Source organism: Onychomys torridus, chromosome 1 (assembly GCF_903995425.1).
Source record: "Onychomys torridus chromosome 1, mOncTor1.1, whole genome shotgun sequence".
Classification (NCBI taxonomy): Eukaryota; Metazoa; Chordata; class Mammalia; order Rodentia; family Cricetidae; genus Onychomys; species Onychomys torridus.
Genome location: NC_050443.1, coordinates 110,558,237 through 110,582,869, shown reverse-complemented (window position 1 = coordinate 110,582,869; position 24,633 = coordinate 110,558,237). Strand labels below are relative to the sequence as shown.

The following is a 24,633-nucleotide window of genomic DNA, read 5'->3' as shown; positions in this document are numbered from 1 at the left end:
CCAGGACCTGTTTTCAAAGACTTCTCTTGTGACGTGAATCGTCTCACTAAGACAGCCCTGGTAGGTCCAGGCACAAAGAGGGAGGCGTGCAAAGAGGAAACATGCTCTCGGCTTCCTTCCCTGTAGACCTCAGCCTGCAGTTGAGCTCACTCTTTTGCAGATTCCGGAAGTCTTGGGGGGCCTCACAGCAGAGTCCCTTTGGGGCTGCTGGACCTTGGCTTGGCACAGAGATTCGCTTATCCCTTCTTCCTGCTCTGGGAATAGAGGATCTGAGGAGTAAGAAGGAATGGCATGAGCCAGTGGGAATTTTATTGTGTTCTTGGTAGACTGGAAATAGGAAGGCTTGTATCCTCTTGGAGCCAGAAACTCCTGGAGGTTGGTTTGCCCATGTGAAGTCCCCAAGCAAACCTGCCAGGGGTCAGGGTGTGCCTGGTCCTTCAACCCTGGGAGGCTAAGAATGAGATGTTCTGGTGCTTATGAAGTTCTGCTTCACTTCAGAAGTAGGGCTCAGAAAGCAAGACAGGACCCTAGTCCTTGCTTGAGATCCAGTCTGAAGCTAATCAAGGTTCCTCTTTTTTTTTTTTTTTAATTTTTTTAAATTTTATTTTATGAGTGTGGCTGTTTTGCCTACATATATATGTGTGTATCATGTATATGCCTAGTGCCTGTGGAGGCCAGAAGTGAGTGTGAGATTCCTTGGGACTAGAGTTACAGATGGTTGTAATCCAGTTAGGTGCTAGAATTGAACCCTGGTCCTCTGGAAAGTAGCCAGTGATCTCAACTGCTGAGCAGTCTCTAGCCCCAGGGTTCTTAATTTGCAGGGTCATCTACAATCTGCTCAAACAAAATTGAATACTGCGGGGATAAAGGTGGAAAACTCACAGGCTGTAGAAGAGTGTATGGATCAGGCCCAGAAAGACCAGGGCCGGGGTGAGACAGGGTTTAGAAGCAGGTGCTCAGGGCCAGCTCAGTGGAATGAACAGAACTTGAGCTCTTCCTCCTGACAAGGTGGCTGTGCTCTGCTTCCTGCTTCTGCATGTGAAGGCCCAAGCCCGCCCCTGTGACACCGGTGTGCCCGGCATGCACACTCACTATGCCAGCCTTCCCGTTCTCTCAGCTTTCTGTGCTCTCTGCCTTGGTCTAGCTTCAGTGGGCTCCTAGCCCATCTGGTTGACACTGGGCATGGGTGCTCTGGGTAGAGCTGACTCGGACCTACCCGGGTGGATGTTGTCCTTGAGCCTGGGTACCTCACGAGCACTGAGACCTTGTTTCCCTCGGCAGGCAAGGCACCACAGCGGGAGGCAGTCCTGTTCCTTCTCAGAACCCTTCCCCGGAGAGTAAGGGGCCTGCCTGGGTTCCGGAGGCTTCTCCACTTGGTTGTGTGGGAGGTGCAGCCCTGCTAGCAGGCTCTCCTGTGTGTGTCACCTGTTCCCTACGGGGTGACTTGGGTGTGGCTTCTAGCTGCACATCCTGCAACACTAGCCATGTTAGCTGAGATGGAGGCAGGTACAGCTCTTTTTTTAACTCTTTCTAGCTATTTTAGTGGGTGGCTATAAGACAGTTACATACCAGAGGGTGACCTGGCCTGGTAATGTTAAAGACTGTTTAAGCCAAGAAGAGGCCTGGAAAAGGGCTGTCTATCATCAATCACCCTCCTGTCTATCAACACCAGCTCAGATGTTCTTCTGGAAACTAGCTCTGATCTCTACCCACCTCACACATACCCCGCACCCCCACCCCCAAGTCCCATCTCTCCGTAATGGAGTGACTGTCCTCTTTGAGGTTTGAGTCCTTCTTCTCTTCTGTGTCCTCATCTGGGAAGGACCGTCCTGCCCTTTAAACCCCTCTGGGATAAATGCACTGCTGACCAAGAGCAGAGGTCCCCAAATTGAGCCCCGGGGATGGGGTGAGGAAGCTGGTGCCAGGCGCCAGCCACCTTATCAGGGTGGGCCAGGTGTTGCTAGTCAGCCCTACCCTCCTCCTGGGACTTTATGAGCCAGAGCCCAAGCTCCCGCCCATTTCTCACCCTAGAAACCCTGCCTCTTTCTGTCATGTGGTAGAGGACTGGCGCTCCTCTCAGAAGCTAGAAGCCTGTGTAATAGGCTGAGCACTTCATTTCCCATTGTATGATCAACCCCTAGCACAGCCTGAAGACAGATAACTGTCAGTTCCTGTAGACTGGAGTGTACTTGTAACTGAATGTGCAGGAGTGAGGGAGCCAGTCTCTGGAATGCATGAGGCAGACCTTCTTCTCGGGCTCCTGACTGAGATGTCTGCTCCTCACTGGCCTTCTGAATAGGGCACTTGACTTGGATGCCGGACAGCACAAGAGCCCCAGAATATTCTGTGCTCCACTTGCTGTCTAGTAGCTATGCATTCTCAGCTTCTTTTTCATCTGGTATTCAGCTGAGGTAGGTGTGGATTGTGAGGGAAGGCAGAAAATGTTCACAGTGGATCAGGGAGCCCAGTGATGTGCAGTGCTCAGAAGTGGAAAACCCTAACTCTCAGGTTGAGACCTGATAGAACCAGTGAGTGTTTTGTGCTTAGAGAGAATGATTGGCAGCTTCGCTGTAGCATTCCCTTCTGGGTAGTGGAGGATGCTGTCGCTCCTTCCCCTGGGGAGCCATCAGGGAGTAGGACAGGGTCCATTGCTCCTCACTCCCAGGAGGCCCACCTCTCCAAATTTCTTTCTAGCCCCTAGTAGAGTTTGGTTCTGTCATTACATCAGAACTCCCCCATACCCTCTGTGGAGAGAGACCCTCTTGTCAGCAGTCACAGGCATTTTGTATTAGCCTGCTCTGTCTGTAACGTTGAAGCCTTGGGGCAAAGTCCAGGCAAAGTGCAGACCTTGTCTCTTGGGCTACTGTCTTTCCCTTAACTCAACGTGATGCTGGCAAAGGGCAGATGCCCCTGTAACTGTGATTTTAGAAAGATCTCAGTGTCGTGAGGTCAGCTCAGAGTCGTGTGCAAATGTGCTTCTGATGACGTGAAGACTGAATAGCTTTTCTGGTTGTTTTCAGCACACGCCAAAGAAGATGAGTCAAGGACCGACCCTTCTCTCCTGTGGAATTATGGGTGAGTAGCTCCACAGCATGGGCATCCTCTTCTAGTCCTTCCAGCCAGGTGAGACTCCAGAGTAGTCCTGGAGAGACTCTCTTCTGTCTTTTAACTATTTCAGTCCCCAGTGCTGGAGTGGACCAACAGAGTGCAGGGCATGAGAGTGAGGGGCACTGGTGTGTGGTTGATTGGCACCATTTCTAACTCCAGCATTGAGTTCTGGCTCAATAAGTAATTCATGGTGATTTTGTTTTTCTATTCAGAAAATATACCATAGGATAGGAAGTACAAATACATTGCATTCTGGTTCTCAGTGAGTGTGTGTGTGTGTGTGTGTGTGTGTGTGTGTGTGTGTGTGTGTTTTGCATATTTCACATTGCCAAGTCCACCATGAACATACAATTTTATAGACTGTGTTTGGTTTTCAGTAATTCCTATAGCATGCAAATGACCAGGTCCTGCATCTTAATGCTGTATAGTACTACACTGAGTGGGTGCGTTAAATTGTCCTGGGGGGTTATTCTTACGTCATGGGGCAAAAGAGCTGTTGAATTTTCAGTTGTAACGTCCAGGGATTCTCTCAGTCTGAGTTTTTTGTCTTTTGTTTTATTTCTTAGGATAGTCCCAGAAGGGAACTAGAGAGAACAGAGGTCAGGAACCTTTTGAAGACTTGGTTTATATGGCAAATATCCTGTCCAGTAAGCTGCTTGGCCTCGTGTTTCTGTGCACATGTGATGCTGTTTCTTGTACAGGGAAGAAAGAATGGTTGTGTTGGTTGCATGCACCGTTTGGCATTCTGCAGATGGATTCTGTGCCACCTATGTTGGATTGGAGACCAGACCTCAGTGATGGAATAGCCATAATGGGATTCAGACTCAGTACCTTACAGGGCCGCATGAGGTTATCGGTACCCTCCTTTCTCTGTGTCCAGTGGTTTCTGTTTCTATTTCAAAGCACTTCCCATAGATGAGACCGTGAGTCACAGGGGACCTGATTCCGTCGTGTTGAACCCTGCCACACACATTGTTTGCGGCTTCAGAGCCAGGCAGGTACTTCTTCATACTAGGGAAAACTGAGGCCCGGTGACTCTCTGAAAGATCTCTTAGGAAATAGAATTAGACCAGGTGGCAGAGAAGGACAGTTATTTTCTCTTTAACATATGCTATAGTGCAGGGAAAGCTGGCTGTCTTTTTTGCTACTGCTGCCTAGAGCACATTGAAACAGGGAAGTCACCTGGCTAACATGTTTCTATAGCCTATCCTCATATGACTGTATACTTCTTCCGTGGTTAATGGCTTTCATCTTCCCCCATCACCACCACCAATACCATTCGATGGTGCAGAAGCCTGCGGTACTTCCTGCATCCTGAAACAGGTTCACGACTGAGCTGCCTTGCTTTGTCATGGAGGGTGTCATGTATGGCCAGCCTTCACCCCAGACTTATCTCCAACAGAGTCAGACCTGAACCTGTGTCAGGAGGATGGCAGGCCTCCATTGCAAGGCTGTTCTGTTAGGCTTCCCTGGCCCTCCACTGTGGGTCTGGTCTGTGGCAAGCCTTGTTAGAGCTGAACGTTGTAACTTCTGAGCCTCGATTTCCTCATCTGCAGCACAGCAGTTGTGGATTTGGGTTTGTTGTGAGGACTGTGTGACAGTAAACTTGTGATGATTGCTACAGGAGAGCACACCACAGAGGACTGAGACCTCAGATGAAGATACTGTTCCTCAAAAGAGGGGCCACAGCAGCTTCCTTTGGGGGTGGGTATAAGTGACAGAGTTGCCCATGGGGCCAGAGTAGAGGCCTGGTGAAGGAGACAGGTGATCAGCAGCTCAGGTTGTCCAGGACCCTCTGGCTGCCTGAGCCTGTGAGGTACACAGCCTGCTTTCTGTCCGAGGTAGCACAGGGCTTGGAGGAAGTGCCAGTCTGTGTTTTCAGGTTGACTCTTCTGGAAGCCCTGTCCGAGCCTCACTGGCTCCCCACTGGCTCGTACTTCTCCAGAACAGTGCTGAAGTCCCGCCACTCAGATAGAGGCGATGCAGGGGTAGTTTCTTAGATGCTGGAGATGCCTGTGCACTCTGCTTCTGCAGCTCCATGCCCCTCATATGCCTGCTGCTCAGCTTTCCTTGATTCACGAGAGCCATGCCCCATGTGACATGTGTTCCCAGGGCTTTTATTCACCACAAGGGGCTTCAGGGGCTTGTTCTCATAGATTTTCATTGAGCATTTAGCATGTTCTAGGTACTTAATGCTGGGCAGAATGAAAGGGGCCCTGCCCTAACCCAAGAGGAACTTTATGTCTAATGAAGGAGCCAGAGCCATAGACAGCAAATTCCATGTGCCGAGATTGAGGAGGCCAGTAGAGCCATTGAGTGGTAGAATCCATTTTCTCCTTCCTTGATCTCTTCTTCTGGCAAAGCATAGCTGCTGTGGGTAGGAGGTGCTCCCACCTTCTGTCCATTCCAGCGACTGCTGAGCCAGGGGTCTCAAGCAGTCAGAGGCCTCCCTACTTCCCTGTGAGTTGGAACAGGTAGCTCCCATCAGCTCTCCAGCCCATTGATTCCATGAATGGAGAAGTTTGTGGCCTTGCCTTGTTCAGTCACTGTGGCACACTGGGAGTGTACCCCAGGCAGGCAGATCTCATCTTGGGTGTGCCCACGTTTCAGTAGCAGGGAAGAGAACACCCTGAGGGGCTGGCCAGACTTTTCAAGAGGGTTTTTGGCCCTTCCAGGGCTGGACATTGCTGAGCAAAGATAAAATGCCAATTGTCATAATCACCACCCCAGCCCAGGCTCCTGAAGACACACCTCTGTGACTTAGGGGTTTCCCTCCTAACCCCATTCCGTGATCCTAGCTGGGAACCAGTGTCGGGGGGCTTCCTAGGTGCCCTGAAGAAAAGCCAGTAAGAGCACCAGGGCTCGGAGAGCAGCACTGGGTTACTGCTTATTTACAGAATGTCACCCTTCTGGGTGGCTGAACTGCCTTGGTGCCAACTTACAGTCCAGCATAGTAGAATCAAGTGCTCTTAACAATGGATAGGCTGTTTTATTTTTTAAGTACTTCGTTCTTGCGATTGTGGACTGGATACCAGACCCTTCCCTACCCTTGTGCCCCACCTCGATTAGGGAACTTGATACAAAGTATTTTTACACTTTTCTAAAGTGAGGGAGAGAACAAATCTGGGTTAGGTGTGGACTGGAGACACCAGACAAAACAGAGCCCAGCCCTGTACACCTGCTTTGTCCCCAGCTGAAGGCCCCTTCTTAGGGTGCCAGGCCAGCTCCCTCTAGCAGACACCGGGGGCTTTTCTCACCTTCAGATCTTCCCCACCCATCTCTGTGCTGAGGCAGGATTTTCCATGCAGGCGGCTCTCTCGGGAGAGGCATCTACTCAAGACATGAGTTGAGTGGCAGCTCCCGGCCTGCCATCTGGGCTGGGAGCTGCACTGTCCTTACACCACTTCTGGTGGGTTCAGGAAGTGTGTGTGTGTGTGTGGGGGGGGTCCGGATTCAATGAAGCAGGGGCTGCATGGGAAATCTTAGCCTGAGCCTGGGACCCTCTGGGAGATGCGACTTCATGCTTGCTTGGGGGTCACAGGTGTGCCAGCTCCTCTCCTCTCCTCTCCTCTCCTCTCCTCTCCTCTCCTCTCCTCTCCTCTCCTCTCCTCTCCTCTCCTCTTCTCTTCTCTATCCTTTCTTTTTCTTTTTATATAAAATAGGGCAAGTGGGGTGAGTGCAGACCCCATTCATTACCTTGGCTAATCGCAGCTGCTAACTAAGCCCTTTTTTCGTCAGGATAGTAGGCACCACACATGCCATCTTTCTTACCACTCAGGCCAGGAGATTAGAAATCATATAAAATATGAGAAAGCAAAGGTAACAGCAATTATTCCCAAAAGGCCGCTAGGAAGAATCTTGTAAATACAAGTCAGTGGACAGAGAACAAAACAATTCATATGCTTTAAAAAAACCAAAAAAAACAAAAACAAAAAACAACCCATAATTATTACTTCAGGAGTTATGGTAATAAGTTATTTATTAATGTAAATTATTTCAGAGGCAAGGAACATAGAGGACACTTGAGCAGAAGGATCATACATTATGTATAAAAGGATTGTAAAACCTTATAGCGGCCCAGCTCGTGCCACTGCTCAGGTCTGTCAGCATTTTCATTATAAGCCCTTACTTTAGTGTTTAATCACTCGGCTGTTCACGGCTGCCCTGTACATAGAGGGGTTGTTCCCGGGGCCGCTCTCTGAATGGGGTTCCTAGGGAAACCAGTTGTCTGTGTTGAGCTGCGCAGGGCTAAAGAGATTTCATGTTGAGATTCAGTAGCCTTAGGTCTCTTAACTCAGCCCCAGTTGGTCACTGAAAGTGATCCGTGATTGCACCTGTATAGAGAAGCTGGCATTCAGGGCTAGATAGTTTCCATTGTGGTTGAATGACCAAATCAAAGGGAGAAACACCAATAGTAGTACCAGGGCTACTCAGCCCAGGACTTTGTGCCGTTTTGTATCTGATCCTTGAGCCAGGGCCTCCTAGAAGAAACTGCTTGCGAACTAATACAGGGTAGCATACAATTTGTTTCCAGTGAAAAAAGTACATCCGCATACAAGTACATACGTCTGCTTGAAAAACTAACTCTTTCCTTTTTAAATGTATCTTTGTTGTGGTTACATATGTATGTGATTTTTAAAGCCATACAGAATGCCTCAGTTCTTCATCTACCTTTTATTGGTTCCAGACAGTGTGTGTAGGATAAAGTCCAGAGTGGAAGTAGATGGGATGGAGCTGGCACAGGATAGCTGCCGTTCACAGTGAAGAGAGACCCTCCCTCCGGGACTGCTTTCTCACGGGGATGAGGAAGGGCCCGAGAATGGCTACAGCACTATCTTTGGGTGCTGGCCTCTCAGCGGAAAAGGAAGGGCAGTGGGTAGTCAGGAACAGCCTGGCCTACTCACAGGAGTGTGGCTGCGGGACGGCAGAGCAGAGGTCTGGGTTCTGCTGTTTGTAACTGGGTGTGCCTGGAGGACACCTGTCACTACTCTGAAACCTAGTCTCACCAGTGCGGGATTGTTGTGATGACCCAGGAGATAAACAGTCGCTTAGGGTACATGTTTGTGTTCTCTCTCAGTTTCAATAAGGACCCTGTTTTGTTAGGTATTGCATCTATTGACAGTTCCCTCATCTGATACAAAGGCACCCAGCCTTGTGTGCACGGTTTCAAGAACTGTCTATCTCAGTTTGTACTGAAAACAGGATAGAATAAAACAAAACAAGACTTAGAGATGGCTCAGAGATTAAGAGCACCGACTGCTCTTCCAGAGGTCCTGAGTTCAATTCCTAGCACCCACATGGTGGCTCACAACCATCTGTAATGAGGTCTGGCACCCTCTTCTGTGTACATAATAAACAAACAAACAAACAAACAAACAAATAAATAATAGCCGGGTGGTGGTGGCACACGCCTTTAATCCCAGCACTTGGGAGCCAGAGGCAGGCAGATCTCTGTGAGTTTGAGGCCAGCCTGGTCTACAAAGCGAGTTCCAGGAAAGACATAAAGCTACACAGAGAAACCCTGTCTCAAAAAAAAACAAAACAAAAACAAAACCAAAAACCAAAAAAACCAAAAAAATAAATAAATAAATAAACCAAATAAAACCACTGGGCGGTGGTGGCGCACGCCTTTAATCCCAGCATTCGAGAGGCATCGCCAGGCGAATCTATGTGAGTTCAAGGTCAGCCCGGTCTACAGAGTGAGATCCAGGACAGGCACCAAAACTATTTAGAGAAACCCTGTCTTGAAAAAAAACCAAAAACCAAACCAAAACAAAACAAGAAACAGAACCAAACTGGCCTTTCCACCCTTTGGAGTTTTGCTGCTATAGAGAATACTGGTTTCCCCCACATTTGTATGTGTGCCTGGGAGCTTGGGGGTGAAGTTGTCAGCCCCTGTCAGAGTTGAAAGGGTTGTCAGGACTCCAATCCACACCACCTTGTGCGGGTGAGGAGACAGAGGCCTGTGCCTCCAGCATTCAGCCTGGTGCGGTTTTTACAGCAGTGGTCCCACTAGACCACATCTCCCCCATGACCACAGGCCACTTGCAGTCCCTGCCCTACTGGAGAGGCAAAGGCCCCAGTAGCTGTCTTCACCCTGACCTTTGTCACTTCTTCAGAGCCCCACAGGTCAGCCTACTTCCTGTTTCCCCAGAGGAGACTCAGTAGGACGTTACCTTCAGCCATCCTAACCCTTTGTCTGTGGGAGGTGCTTGTGAAATGAACTCCCGTGTCTTGTATCATTCTCCCTAAGACACAGCAGGGCCAGAGGCTAAAGCCAGGAAGCCCAGGAGCCTTTCTTCCTGACTCAGCTGCTAGCAGATTAACATTCTGGCAACAGAGGTACTAAACTTCATTAAAAGCAGATGAGAAAGGCAGACATGATGACTATAATCCCATCATCATCCGAGAGGCTGAGACAGGAGGATTGCAGCAAGTTCAAATTTAGCCTGGGTAATATAGTGGGTTTCAAGTCATCCTGATCTATAGAGTGAGACTCTGTCTTTAAAAACAAGATAAACAGGCTGGGCGGTGGTGGCACACTCCTTTCATCCCAGCACTCGGGAGCCGGAGGAAGGTGGATCTCTGTGAGTTCGGGGCCAGCCTGGGCTACAAAGTGAGTTCCAGGAAAGGTGCAAAGCTACACAGAGAAACCCTGTCTCAAAAAACAAAACAAAAAACAAGATTAACTAACTACCCAGATGAGACCTTGTGGGGAAGCTCGAGTTATTGCTTAGCTTTTCCTTCAATGTTCTTATCAAAAGATCAGTTTAGCAAAGCTGCCTTCACAAAGACATCAGTTCTTTAAAGAGTTGGTGAGCTTCTACTCAGAACAGATAGTCATTGCAGCCCTGCGGCCAAGTTAGCGCACCACAACCTGGGGGGAAGCAGGGATACATGACCATACCTCACTGTCAGCATAAGTAGACAGGTATGAAATCCAGGAATGAGTCAGTCACAGGTCTGCCTTGGGGCTTGCTCCCTGGCCTTGAAGGCTGCAAGAATCGGGCCCCTTGGCTCTGTATGTAACTACTTAAGCTGTTCTAGAAACCACATTGGGTTATGGTCATGTCACTTTAAGAAGAGTATCGAAAACACAGCACCGAGATCTCCAAGGCTATAAAACTCCTCTATCTTTTGAACATAAGAAGTCTTATAGTCCCTCAAGAATATGGGCCCCAGGGAATTTCCCAGTTTAAGTGCAGAAATGGAAACAAGAACATTTGAGGTCAAATGCTATTTGTGTTCCTTCAAGTGCTTTTCTTTCTTAAAGCTCAAGATCTGTGCACCCAGCAGCCTCTGCTTTCTGGTCGGGGCAGCAGGACTGGGTTCTGTAAGTGTGATTTTGGGGTCTGTTTCCTTTTCTCAAAGGGTAGCTGGTAATAAACTTCAGGCATAGTCCTTGAGCCTCAACTTTGGAAGAGACTTTGGTCATGTGGTTCACTTGTGGGAGAGCTGGGCTCAGGATATATTTATGTCTATGTGGTTCATCCTCCCATCCATAGGCAAGGTGATATGTTGTATGCCCCCCACACATGCACTTACACACATTCTCACCATTGTGTAAATTTCATTGTGAGCATGGGTGCACTAGGATCATTGAGGAGGTTCTTAAGATCTTTCCAAAGGTTGATCCAATAGGGATGGCATAATGTAGGCTGTGTGCCATTTGGGGTGGAAGCCCTGGGAGTTCCCACCTGGCCTGTGACTTTCTAAGGACTTGAAAAGCAAAGGGATTCTTTTTTATAAGTTTGCTGTCCTCTAATTGCCCAAAGCAGAAGCAAATCAAACCCACCAGCTTCAATCTTACAAATCACATTTGTAGTGACCAGGTGTCTACATCTCTACTCCCCACCTCCCAATCCCACCTCCTCCCTTCATCATCCAGCAGGCAGTCCTGGAACCATATTCTAGAAAATGCTAGTACAGAAAATACTGGTTCCCTTTTTAGCATGAGTCTACAGACATTGGTACCAGGTACAGAAGAGCAGATCTCTGGGATTGGAGATTTAGCTCAGTGGTAGAGCGCTTGCGAAGCAAGCACAAGGCCCTGGGTTCGATCCTCAGCTCTGGGGAAAAAAAAAAAGACAAAATAACAGAAGAGCAGATCTCAAACACAAACATGTTTTTTGCTGCTGTCCTTACATTGACAGCTGCCATTTCTGAGAGATTGCTCTGGGCGCTTTTCCAGGCCTGTGTCTTCTCTCTGCAACTGAGAGAGATTAAGAAATGTGCAGAGCTGAGATTCAAACCAAGGGCCTTGCATGTAAGTGACCACTGCTCAGTGGCTCCTCTGCACTGGCGGCCTTTGTCACTTTGGGAAGCGTTCCAGTTGTTATGCAGAGGTGACATTGAATGCGGGGTGGGGTACCCCGCTATCTTCTTCTCAGGGCCTTTGTGCTCTGCAGCGCTGGGGCTGCACATATAGGGCACTTTGCCATTAAAAATCAGCTCTATCCTGTTCTTTTGTCTGCTGACCTGACCCAACAAGTTGCTTTCTGGACCCTGAGTGAAGGGTGGAAACACCAGAGCTAAACATAGCATTGATTGTTTTTACTTTTTTGTATTGTACGTTTCAAAGTGATAACGCTAGAAACCGTTGAATCTGTGCTGCAGACGGGACAAGTGGCCACACGGCTGCTGTTGATACATGCTAGCACGCTTTCCTTTGTCAAGAGAGCTTTCACTGACTCTGCCTGCCTGTTTCATGGTAGCCAGTGCATGGCTCAGAGGAGGGTGGAGGGTTTGGGGCATAGCCAGATTGAACCTGCTTGTGTAAGGACAGTGACAAGAAGTAACCAGCAAACACCCACTGCCTCTCCTGTATTTTTTCTCCTCACTCCGTCACCACCTTCTCCTTCATTTCCTCCCACTCTCTATGGGGTCTGCTGTGTACCACACTCTGTGAAGGACCCCAGAGAGCCACCCTGGGTTCTACTTCAGAGCTAGTAGTCCAGCAGAATGAAAAGCAAGTGAAATCCCTTCGTAGATTGGATGGAGCCCCCCCCCCCTTTTTGAAGCTGAGGATCGAACCCAGGGCCTTGCGCTTGCTAGGCAAGCACTCTACCACTGAGCTAAATCCCCAACCCGCCCACCCCCTTTTTTTTCCGAGAAAAGGTTTTTTTCTGTGTAGTTTTGGTGCCTGTCCTGGATCTTGCTCTGTACACCAGGATGGCCTGGAACTCACAGAGATCCGCCTGGTTCTGCCTCCTGAGTGCTGGGAGTAGTGGCGTGTGCCACCACCGCCCGGCCAGGGTGGACCCCTTCTAAATTGATGGCTTTCTCTGCATTTGACTGAGACACACTCTGTCTTGTATACCGGGCTTCCCAGCACCAGCTCTGGTGCCATCTTGGACTTTCACTGTTCTGTGGATAGGCCTGCTGGTTCCTTCCTCAGCCTGCCACACCCCTGAGCCTTGTGGTGTTTTCAGTGTTGTGGCCTCAAAGGGAAGTTGGTTCCAGCAACTTCCTGAAAACCCAGAGGAGAGAACCCAGCGGAGGATGAGGTTTGGGCCCTGGTTCTAGAATGGCTCCTTTCCAGAGCTAAGGCAGAGCACGGCCCTGTAGGCCCAGCAGCCACAGCTCTCAGATGCTCGTGAATACAGTTCCTCACAGGGGACATACAGACGAGAACACAACTAAGGAAGCATCAGTTAACCAGCCACCCGACAAGAAGTCACTAACATTACGGTCTGCTTCTTTTTATTTCATGTGTAGCACACTGTGTATTTTACTATATAGGAATCATAGAGCTTTATACATGGCTGCTTTAGCAACGTATCGCTGGCATTTCCCATACTACTGACTGTTAGTCCTGGAAACCACTCTGCTACATGCTGTGTGTTATTCCCTTAGAATCTGTTTAACCAGCCACCTGTTGTAGGACATTTTAATTATACTTACCAATTTGCTGTCATTTGTTATCATTTTGATTTGATTTCCACTTTTTCTTAGGATTACTTTTCTCCTTCTGTAATAGACAACCACGGCTCAGTCCATGTTAATTTGTATTTCTTCTCATTCTATAGCTCAGGCTAACCTTGCATTCAAGGTGATCCTCTTGTCTTGACTTCTTGGGATTAGGCTGGATTTATATTACCATGCTCAGTTTAGTTTATATTTCCTCTGTTTGGAATTCATTATTTTGGTTCACTGAACTAATTAATGTCAAATTAAAACTGTGTTTAAAGAATGGTAAACATTGAGCGGGGAGATGGCCCAGTGGGTAAAACTCTTACTGTTCAAGCCTGATGACCTGAGTTCAGATCCAAAAACGTACAGAAAAGCCAGACACAGAAGAGCTCATGCCTGTGGTCCTAGTGGTGCCTAGCAGAAGATGGGGGACAGAGGCGGGGAATCTCTGGAAGATCACTTATTAACTAGCCTGACATACTCATCAGTGAGCAAGAGATGCTGTCTCAAACAAGATGTGAGGACTAATACCTAAGGTTGTCCCACTCTGGTTTACATGCACGCACGAACACACGAACTACAAATACATCATGCAAACACACATACATATACACCACACAAACACATATCACATACACTACATACACACACCATACAAACACACACGTACACACAACACACATACACCACACAGAAACACACACATATCATATACTCACTACAAATGCACACCACACACACATACACATATCCCCCATATAAACACTACATACACACAAAAACACCACACACGTACACGTCCCCCCTGCACACACCACGTATAAACACACACATACATACCATACACACACCACACTTGGGGGAGGGGAGAACACTCAGAAGTAATAGAATACTGAAAGGAATGTTTTCTACGGTACTGAAGACATACTTGAACAATATAAGCAGCTTGCAAAGACCCTTTTTTTTTTTCTTCGTAAAGTTTATATTTGAAAGTAACTTATCAAATTTCACCTAGAGGAATAGGTATCAGAGTTGCCTCCCTCAGGGTTGGGAGTTCTGAGTTGAGGTCTTTGGATGTTCTGCCACAGTCCTGCTTGGTTCCCGGCCGGCCAGTTAAACTTCCAATAAGTCTTTTGTCATTCTGGGCAGTCCTGTGTCCTTCGTCCAGGCTGTAGCCCTTTAGGTCACCTGTCTCAAGACTTAGCAGGATGTCTGGGAAGAAGAAACTCTGTATCTAGCCTTGGTTTGGCTTCCTTTGGCTATCGGACACCCTCTTAGGCTGCATTGCTTACTCCCTGACCTAGTGGACTAGGTGCTGTTTGGGTGACATTCAGTCCAGGGTGTATCGCAGTGGCCTTTGAGAGAAGTGATCACTGTAAGCCAGGTGTGGTCATTGGTGGCTCATATCTAACTCCATCACTTGGGAAGCTGAGGCAGGTTTGCCTCAGGCTCAAGGCCCTAGGCTACAGAGTAGCGTCCTGCCTGGAAGAAATAGCATAGTGGTACTGTAGAGCTCAGTACACTGTTCCTGTCACCTATGGATAGAGCGAACGGTCTTTTCAAACTGTACATCTTCCTGCACCCTAAGTTTCTTGAGGCAGGGCTAGGGTCAGGCTGGCCTGAGTTTTCACTGTGTCGTATAGCTGTATTGCTTGCCCTGGGCCCGGGTGATCCTTCATGCAGGGTGCTGTGTGGGTGTCATGGTCCAAAAAGGATGCTCAATGAGTGATTTGAATTGCTGTGGGTGTCAGTGGGGACATGAAAATACCTACTGCGTGCCATTTCCAGCTTTATTTCAGTTCCACTGGCTGCCTGACTCAGGCTGCCACATTTGCCAGATAGTACATATACAGATGATCAGTGATAGACAGGGCTGACTCCTGACAGTGTGTGCTTCTGATCTTTGCATCTCCTAAAATTCCCAGCCATGGCTCCTGATTCTATAGTGGAAAAACAATAATTTGTTCAAGTTCAGATGTGGAGGCATTCCACAGTTGGACTAGCCCATGGATTCATGCATTCAAACAAAGTTGAATAGCCTTTTTGTTTGTTTGTTTTGGTTTGGTTTTTTGAGACAGGGTTTCTCTGTGTACCCCTGGCTGTCCCTAGAACTCACTCTGTAGACCAGGCTGGCCTCAAATTCGCAGAGAATCATCTGCCTCTGCCTCCTGAGTGTTGGGATTAAAGGTGTGCACCACCACCAGCTGGCTTTAAATGTTACTCTTATCCATTTTAACTACTTTATATATCCTCAGTTTCAGCAAGAAATCAAATGAATATGAAGAAAGTGCTGTGGTTGGCAGCTGGTGCCAGTGCTGATATTATTGGATATTTTGGTAGAAGGCAAACAAATCAATAAAAGATTCTGTATCTTTTTTTGTTTTGGTTTTGGTTTGGCTTTTTTTTTTTTATTTATTTTTTTAAGACAAGGTTTTTCTGTGTAGCCCTGGCTGTCCCTAGAACTCACTTTGTAGGCCAGGCTGGCCTTGAACTCACAGAGATCCACTTGCCTCTGCATACACCACCATTGCCTGGAGATTCTGTGTCTTTTATGAGCAGACCTTTTGATGATGGAATTCAGAGGAGCTAAACTAGCAGTATCCCAGCCCCATTTTGACCTTGATCATCTGAAGTGGCCAAGACTTCGTATTGATCGGGTTTTCTGCCATATGCAAACTTACACTGCTCCCCTGACTCTGCCTGCCACTGACTAGGGCAGGGCTCAGGACAAGCTACCATCCTGGGATGTTGGGAGGAAAGCTGGATCAGAAAGCCCAGGAGTGAGTCTGGATCCAAGGACTTGTTCTGCTTCCAACTGAGCATGTTGGGCCTCAGTATTCATCTATAAAGTAAAGTTGAACTGGCTGATTTATGAGAACCTTTCTGGTGCCAAAGTGCTATGTAGCAAACAGGCTGTTGGTAGAGGAACAGAGGGTGTTGGGAAGGCCTCTCAGATCCTGTTTTCTCTTTGTATTTATGCACCAGAAAATGACAGATGGCGAGACCTGGACAGAAAATGCCCTCTTCAGATTGACCAGCCAAGCGCCAGCATCTGGGAGTGTCTGCCTGAAAAGTGTCAGGACGGCTCCCTGTGGCACCAGGAGGCGGTGACTGCTTGTGCAGTGACCAGCCTAATCAAAGACCTCAGCATCAGTGACCACAATGGGAACCCGTCCGCTCCCCCCAGCAAACGCCAGTGCCGGTCACTCTCCTTCTCTGATGAGATGTCCAGCTGCCGGACGTCATGGCGGCCCTTGGGGTCCAAAGTCTGGACTCCTGTGGAGAAGAGACGGTGCTACAGTGGAGGCAGCGTCCAGCGCTACTCCAACGGTGTCAGCCCCATGCAGCGGAGCTCCAGCTTCAGCCTCCCTGCTCGGGCCAATGGGCTCTCCTCACCTTGCCACCAGTCCAGCCTGCACCAGCGCTTTGGGGGACAGCCCTGCCAAGGAGCACCAGGTTCAGCTCCCTGTGGACAGGTGGGCGATGCCTGGAGCCCTGACCCACACCCCGTGGGAGGAGGCCGGCTGGACCTGCAGCGCTCCCTCTCTTGCTCACACGAGCAGTTTTCCTTCCCAGAATACTGTCCCCCCTCAGCCAGCAGCACACCTGCCTCAACCCCCGAGCTGGCAAGACGCTCCAGTGGGCTTGCCCGCAGCCGCTCCCAGCCATGTGTCCTTAATGACAAGAAGATTGGCATGAAACGGCGACGTCCTGACGAAGTGCAGGAGCAAAGGCCTTCTCTAGACCTTGCCAAGATGGCACAGGTAAGTGCCCCAATAGCCTAGAAGAGTCTCTAGAAGACGCATCTCACTGGTCTCTGGGGCTTCTGGTCCTGGTCCAGCCAGTTAAGTGCACAGTGATACTTTCAGAAATGTTTAGGAGTCAGTTTTCTTGTTTTGAAAGTATAATAAAAAAATGTTGGGTTGGGGATTTAGCTCAGTGGTAGAGAGCTTGCCTAACAAGCGCAAGGCCCTGGGTTCGATCCTCAGCTTAAAAAAAAAAGGCGGGGGGGAATGTTTTTTTCAAGTTCTTTTTTCTAAATATCTGGTTCTCTCCATTTAAAATGAAGCATGTTCTTCCCCTGTTAAGCTCATTGCTAATGGAACAGGAGCAAACAGATGGTGAGAGGCAGGCATTGGCTAGGAGTCCAGTGTGACCACACACTAATTAATCCTCTCTAGCCCTCTGCTGGTACCTCCTCTCCTGGAACCCATACACCAGTGTTCATTGTCACCCGGATTATGCTGATCCCTAGATCAGGGCCATGAGTAATGACTTTAGAAAAGGTGGGAAGGGATCAGCCCCTTTGATTAAACTGTCGAACATTTAGACTACCAAGAAATTGTTATCAGTATCCTCTGGGCCACCTCGGCAGCTATCTGTAGCAATGGTTGTAGGAGGAGCCTCTACCATGTGCTCTGTTCCTCTGTCTCGGTCTTCTTTTTCTTGGAGTCCGGCTTCGTGCCAACACTTCTCTTGGGTATTGATCTGATGAGACGGTCTTGGAGTTAGGCACCAAAATCAGGACACGGTCAGAGCCTGAGGGCTGGCTGCATTTGGTTCTTGCTATGGAGGTCTTAAGATGTAATCAAGATAGTGAGGCCTATGGTGTGACGTTGGTCCTTGTGACCGTTAACTCTAGGATGGATGGCTGTGATGAGCAAATCATGGTGCTGTTGGCTCCATTCCCATCTGAGAGACCTCTTGCTCAGTGCTATAGTGTATCAGTTTTTGGTGTTCTATGTAAAAACATTGGTTATTGCTTGGTTTGAGGAAATGAAGATCAATTTGCTAGTGAGGGAGTGGTCTCAGCAGGGTTGGCCACGTTCTTCAGACCATGAGCAGATCCAGGACGGGCAGGCTCATGGTATCTGTTCTGCATCAGACAGGTGTAGCCAACAAGCAGTCCTAGGTTCCCCACACTACCCCTTCCCCCCATGGAGCCGCCTACTTACAACAAAGACATGGTTCCTACTCATGGAGTTACCTTCTGTTCTCTTCATGCTCTAAGCCTGTCAGTCCCCTACTGAAGACAGGGTACAGGTATCTAGCTGAGGTGGCCTTGGAGGCCACAATTTTGAGCCACCTTTACAGATGAGCCCAGGCCCCATCCAGGACAACTAGGGACAAGTTGGTGATGTGCTTGTGCCACCCCTGTGCCCATGGGTTGACTTGGGTCAGAGCTTCCATGATGTCCATCTTGATTCCAACAGAGACCCTTCCTCCTGGTAGATCTTTCTGACTTATTCCCTGGACAGCAAGTGAACATGTGTGTTGGATACGGAGAGGAATTTTCCATCTCCAGATCGACTGAACTAGGTTATTTAGGTTATAGGAGGACAACATTGACTGTCTTCTCAAGGAAACACAGATCCTTAGGTTCTGGGTATGACACACAGCTTCAGTTAACTTGGTAATAGCAAGCCTGTTTAATTGGTGAATAAGCTAGAGAGGTAATAAAAACAGCTTACATGTAGTGTTATTAGATTTCACTAGCCACTGCATCACTGAAGAAATTTTCTGGCCTCACATATGTAGAAACTGCTTAAAAATATATTGCTCAGTGGGGTTGTGCCCAAATGTATAGATTGCCTCATCAGTTCCAGGCAGGCCTCCAAGATCCAGGAAGGTGCACTGAGAAGGCCACCCTGGTTCAGCCTGTCTGCCTTGGCAGGCTGCTTGGCTATGAGTACTGGGTTGGACAAGGCACAGGCAAAGGAGAGAGCAACTTGGGAAGAATATGCACCCTATTGCCAGAGGTCAGGCCCTGAGGATGGAGTCCCATCAAGCACCTCTCTCTGGCCAGCCATCTTCCCATAGAGCACTGTGCTTCTGCTTGCTTTGGCTCCCCATGCAGAAATGTATGGTCTCAGGAGGTAGCCCTTGCTTGCCAAGGGGTCTGATAACCAGCCCTGAAACAGTCCTTATGTGTTTGTAAAGAGCCTTGGGCCTGGAGAGATGCCTCAGGGGTTAAGTGCATTTGCTGTTCCTGCAGAGGACACAGGTTGGCTCTTGTACCCACATGGTGGCTCAAAACTGCTCATAAATCCAGTTCCAAGGGATCTGATGTCCTCTTCTGGTCTCCAGGGGTACTGGTATGCATGTGGGGCCCAGAGCAGACCCTGAGGGTGTGTGAACTTGTGGGGCTTCCCTTTGGCCTTGACACAGCTGGTGGGAGGGAGCCAGTGTTCTCTAACCTGCTAGTGGAAAAGGAACCAGTCAGGATGAGATCTGAGAACCAGAAGACAAGAGAAGGCAAAGAGCCCTGAGGTCGAGACTCAGACTAGTGTTCATTGCCCCTGGGTAGAAGTCAATGTTATATCAGGGCTTATCCATTACAACCTCATGTGGGTACTGAGGCTCTGCTGGTTCCTAGGCCTGCCAGATCCTTTCTGGATAGAGTAGTTACTTCTGTATCCATATCTAGGAGGGGCATTGGCAAACCAGAAGGGCTCCAGAAAAGGGGTTATGATGCTGAAGTCCTAGGCAGTTTGCATAACTTTGCGTGGAGCAGGTCCACAACCAACAGGGCTATGGAGGGAGTTAGGGAAATAACCAGTGTGTCTATAACGTGTGTGTGTGTGTGTGTGTGTGTGTGTGTGTGTGTGTGTGTGTGTGTGTTCTATATAATCTGGAGAATGCTCTAGGATAGTTGTGGTTTTGGTTTTAAATGAGTGAATTTATTAGTATATATCAAATCAAAGTAAAAGAATAAATGGATACTAGTAGGTGGACAGAGTAGCAGATAGCAAAACATCATCAAATCAGGGAGGCAGCCAGCTGGAGTTTCTGATCATCTCTCCGGATGAACCCCCAGCTTCCCGTTCCCACTGCAGGCACTTTGGTATCATGGGATGAAGGATGGTAACCCCTGTTGGAAATGGTTCACCTTCTGTTTTGTTTTGTTTTTTTCCTGTGTTGCTGGAAATCAGACCTGGGTCTCTGTGCATGCTAGGCAAGCACTCTTGCTCTGAGCAACATCCTCAGCTCATGGTTCACCTTCTGATTGTTTCTAAAGGACATAAAGTTTTTACTTTTGCATGATTTTCCTTTTCTTTTCCCTGTCACTGAGTTGGGGCCAGGGAGACCATCCACAGACAGGCCGTCTTGGAGAACACACTTTGAGACACACTTTCTTGGGTCTGAAGTGGGGGAGTAACCACACTCACCAGGCAGCTTTTCCGAGAGCTCAAACAGCACATTGCAGGTTTACCAATATACTGCACATTATCCTGTGCATGCATGCATACGCATATCTCTCTGTCTTTCTGTGTATATGTCTATAGTATTGACATGAACTGTAGATCTGTATATCTGTCCACACATGCATGCACACAACACCCATGTTACCCAGTGTAGTGTCTTGCATGGTGAGTGCTGACAAGCACAGTTCACCATTGCACTTGGCAGGGCTAGAGAAGAGGTGTGAGCGATTACCAGGGCAGGTTGACACACGCACACTGAGTGTTCGTAGAGGTGCAGCCTGTCTTCTATTATAGATGTTGCTTTTCTGTTTCCTCCTGTCCCGGGGCCACTTCCTGTCTTAGCCATTTACCACTTCTTGTCTGTCCATCCTCTTGCCTCATCCTTTCCTCTTGTAAATAGTGAGGAGGCAGTCTGCTGGCCACCAGCATGCATGTTCAACTCCATGTTGCAAGCCAAGGGTGATGAAATGGTGACAGAATAGGATTCACCTCCCTCCACCGGAAGTTGGCCATATGTGAGCATTGGCTCCCCATGCCCAGCAAGCACTCTTGAAACCAAGGCATCCTTGGAGCCCACAGCCACCCCCTCTCCTGCCGCATCCCTGGGACACAGCTGCCTTAGCCAGCAGCAGTGGCCCTTGTGCGTCTCAGCAGTGAAGGTGAAATGCAGTTTAAAAAAAAACAAAAAACAAAAAAAAACTTTCCAGTGGTCTCTGCTCGTATCTTCTTAAAATCCCAACGTTAGGATCGTGGCCAGAGATGCCAAATGAGACTACAGGTGACATCGCTGTCTGGATCTTGGAGGGTGATTGTAGGAATGAGCACTCCAGAAAAGAAACACCACCTTCCTTGGATTTTCACTTATGGCCTCTGCTCTGTGATGTGAGCTGTTCAAAGGCAGCATGGGAGTCCATGAAGTCCAATCCTGCCTGGGTCTGGTCCTGTGGATCTCCCATGCTTTCCTCCTCATTGTCTGAGGTCCCTGTTGCCTGTGGTGTTGTATGAAGCCACAGCCTCCTGTTTGCACAGTGCCAGTGTATAGCAGGGCTGGTCTGAGCATGAGGGCTATTTAGCAGCAGGACTTTCCCTGACATTGATAGTGACTGCTTCATTTGAGACCCGGCCTGACCACCAGACATTGCTTGTCTCCCAGCAAGTACCAAGTTATGCACGACCATTTAGACATGGATCATGTGAATCAACAAAGACTTCAGAAAAGCGACAATACCATTGCTCATGAATGCTATGCCCCTGGGTGCTGTGTTTTTAACTCCAGGCCGGTCAGTTTGAAAGAGAAAACAAATTATATTTTTCAACAGAGCTTCAAACAGAAGCAAGACATTCATAGGGAGGGCTCAGGATGCCGAAACAGAGGTTTGATTGATTGCAGCTGCCCACACACTGCATCCTCAAGCTCCCCAAGGAGGCCTCAGAACAGGCAGCAACTGTTGTGTTAGCAGATGTTTGAGAAACTCATGAAAGCTGGCTGGGGTGCTATGGGGCAGGAAAGAGCACAAAGTAGAAATAAGCATGCTGGCATATGGTAGAGGGACTGGGGTCTTGCCCATGAGTTCAGAGAGCCTGGTGGAGCAGGGCCACAGGGCTGTGCTGGCTGAGGGGCTGCTTGCAGACAGCAGGGGCTCTAACAGATGCTTAATGATGACTCCTGTCTCTCTGCTGGTCAGTCACCCTTGGATGACGCTTCTTCCAGCCAGCCTCCTCTCTGCTTTGTGTACCAGTAGAGCTGCCTTTAACAGGGACAGACCCTTCTAGCTAGCACGTGGAGTGGCTCTTCATGCTGCTGGATGTGTGTTTTCTTATTCAGGCAGCCCTGGCAGTTGTGGGTCAGCCTTCCACTTTCTTGGCCAGATCTCCGGCTGTCTGCCTTGGACTCCCATCAGCCTTGCTGCTGAGACTGGAGGCTGTACTGATGGTAGGGAGAGGGTTTAGAAATGGAAATCTACAGCATGGAATGTAGGCTGGTGTGAAGTCTGGGTTGTATTGTGATGAAGAACTGCTAAATCAAAGTGAAGACAAAACCCGTCAGTACATGGGAATAGATGCTTCAGATGGGCTTGACCCAAACAAAGAACCTGGGTTCTTGGGGTTTATGGATGCTGAGCCATGGCAGCTTTGGGCACAGTAACCTAACATGCCTTCTTTCCTACTCTTGGCAGCCATTGCTAACCAATCATGGCAGTGTGTTCAGGAGAACTCAGAAGAGGCCATCTTGGTAGCCACTGCGGCCTGCTCAGTGCTTGAGCACCATCTGCTTTTCCTGTGCTGCTTTATCCTCACTGGTGAAGATGGCCTTTAGCATGTAGCAGGAGTCAGAGACTTGCCCAAAGTCTTTGGAAACCACAGGAAGGCTGGAAACTGTCATGCTCTCCCTGGGCCTTTCCCCGTGACTGATTCTTGTGAGATATAATGGGAACTTTGAAGTCAGGTAACTCAGGGTTCTGTCCCCGTCTTGTTCCTGATCCGAGCTGTGCGCCCTTGGCTTTCACTTGGCCCTCCATGTCTGTAAAATGGAGTTAACAATTGATTGTCTCAGGAGAGTAGGTGTTGTGGATCCAGTGTGTAGTTTTCAGTTGAACACTGTTTTATAGAAAAGGAAGCCGAGGGACTGTAAAATGGCTTAGTGGTTAAGAGTGCATGCTGGAAGATCACAGCTCCCATGTAAAGAGCAGAGTGTGGTCTTGTGCACACCTGTAACTCCAGCTGGGTGGGGGAGGGGCAGAGACTGCCAGCTTAGCTGAAAAGTATGAGGTGGAGGCCTGGAGAGATGACCCAGTGGTTAAGAACACTTGTCCTTGTAGAGGACCTGGATTTGATTCCCAGCACCTACATGCTGGCTTACAATTGTCTATAACTCAAGTTCCAGGGGGATCTAATGCCCTTTCCTGACCTGGGCACCAGGCATGCATGTGGTGCACGGACATACATGTGGGCAAAACACACATAAATTAGTCAATCAAAAATAAATAAAAATGAGCTGGAAAGTGATAGAGGTCACTCAGTGCCTTCCTCTGGCCTGCACATTCACACAGGTGTGTGCATTCTTACACACATGGATGTATTCCTAATACATGTGAATATACACAAATTTTAAGAAAAAGAAATTACAGAAAGAAGCTGTTGCAGCTTTTCTCCTGTGCTCATGGATTAGCTCCCCTGACAGAGCTACTTGGCACTCTGGTCAACCTGCTGGGTGTGTGTTGTGGGTAGGCTAAGCCCTGCCAGCTGTGTAACGGGTTGGGATTGGAACACTTGTTCCATGGCTTTTCTTTTCTCTCAGAGATAGGTGTGTCCACAATACCATAGAACCTTGGAGGGGGATCTGTGTTTCAGGAAAACCCTCCTCAGATACTTGGATTCCCTTCTTGTTCCCAGACTCCATCTTCAGGTTGCATAAGTAGTCTACTGATGGTCACTCAGATCAGGGCTCAAATGTTGACATAATAGCTTTGATCTCCTGGGGAAGAGAAAAAAAATAGGAGTTCTCCTTGGGAATATGCCAGGGAGGCAGCTTCACATGCCACTTGGTGATTTTTCCATGCCTTATTTGAGGCAATGGTGCTCTGGGGGCTCCAGGACTCTCGGGAGTGGGTGCCTCTTCTTCTCTAGGACAGTTAGCAAGATGAGAGCCCCTGGAGTTCCCAGATCAAATTTGGAGCACCTTTGGCTTATGAGGCCTGCATGGTGCTGGCATAGAGTCCTGGGAGCCTTGTCTCCCAGGGGCCACAGCCTGTGGCCTGAAGGAAAATAGCCTTCCTGCTAAGGTCTCAGCACTCCCCAGGGCAGCTCCCCGCTGGCCAGAGGAGGCCACTGTAGAAAAGACCTGTGGGCCATTGTTACTAGAACATGACTAGATCACCTCCAGGAGCCCTGAGAGGAGGCTGTAGAGACATCTCCATGCTATTCCTAGGTTGCTGGAGAAGTAAGCGAGAATACATGAGCTGAAGCAATGAGGCTGCAGAGGCCAGAGGGAGGCAGGATCTGCTTCCTGCTGGAGCCCTGTATCTGGGGCAGCTAGGTCTTCATCCTAGGCAATTTCTGTCACCTTTCCATACCTCAGTATTCCTCTCTAGGAGGTAGGGTAGCACTAGGGATGTGGGGACAGGCAGATCCCTGGTCCCAATGGCCAGTCATCCTAGCCAAATCGGTGAGTCTCAGTCCCAGTGAGAGAACCAGTCTCAAAAAACAAAGTAGATAAGCTGGGCGTGGTGGCATACACTTTCAATCCCGACGCTCAGGAGGCAGATTCGAACTTAGATCTCTGAATTCAAGGCCAGCCTGGTCTACTTAGTGAGTTTTAGGACAGCCAGGACCATGTGGAGAGAGACCCTGTCTCTCTCTGTCTGTCTCTCCCTCTCCCTTTGTCTCTGTCTCTCTGTCTCTGTCTCTC

At 48.7% G+C, this 24,633-nt stretch overlaps 1 protein-coding gene across 6 annotated transcripts in view; it reads left to right on the top strand.

Annotated features, from left to right (window-relative positions):
• Window positions 1–24,633, top strand: part of Fam53b (family with sequence similarity 53 member B) — a 119,777-nt gene that overhangs the window by 57,718 nt on the left and 37,426 nt on the right. For all 6 annotated transcript variants that reach the window (XM_036196075.1, XM_036196066.1, XM_036196103.1 and 3 more), the window contains exons 3-4: window positions 3,021–3,075; window positions 16,006–16,784. In XM_036196075.1, the coding sequence (XP_036051968.1) occupies window positions 3,021–3,075; window positions 16,006–16,784 (834 nt within the window). The remainder of the gene's footprint in view (window positions 1–3,020; window positions 3,076–16,005; window positions 16,785–24,633) is intronic.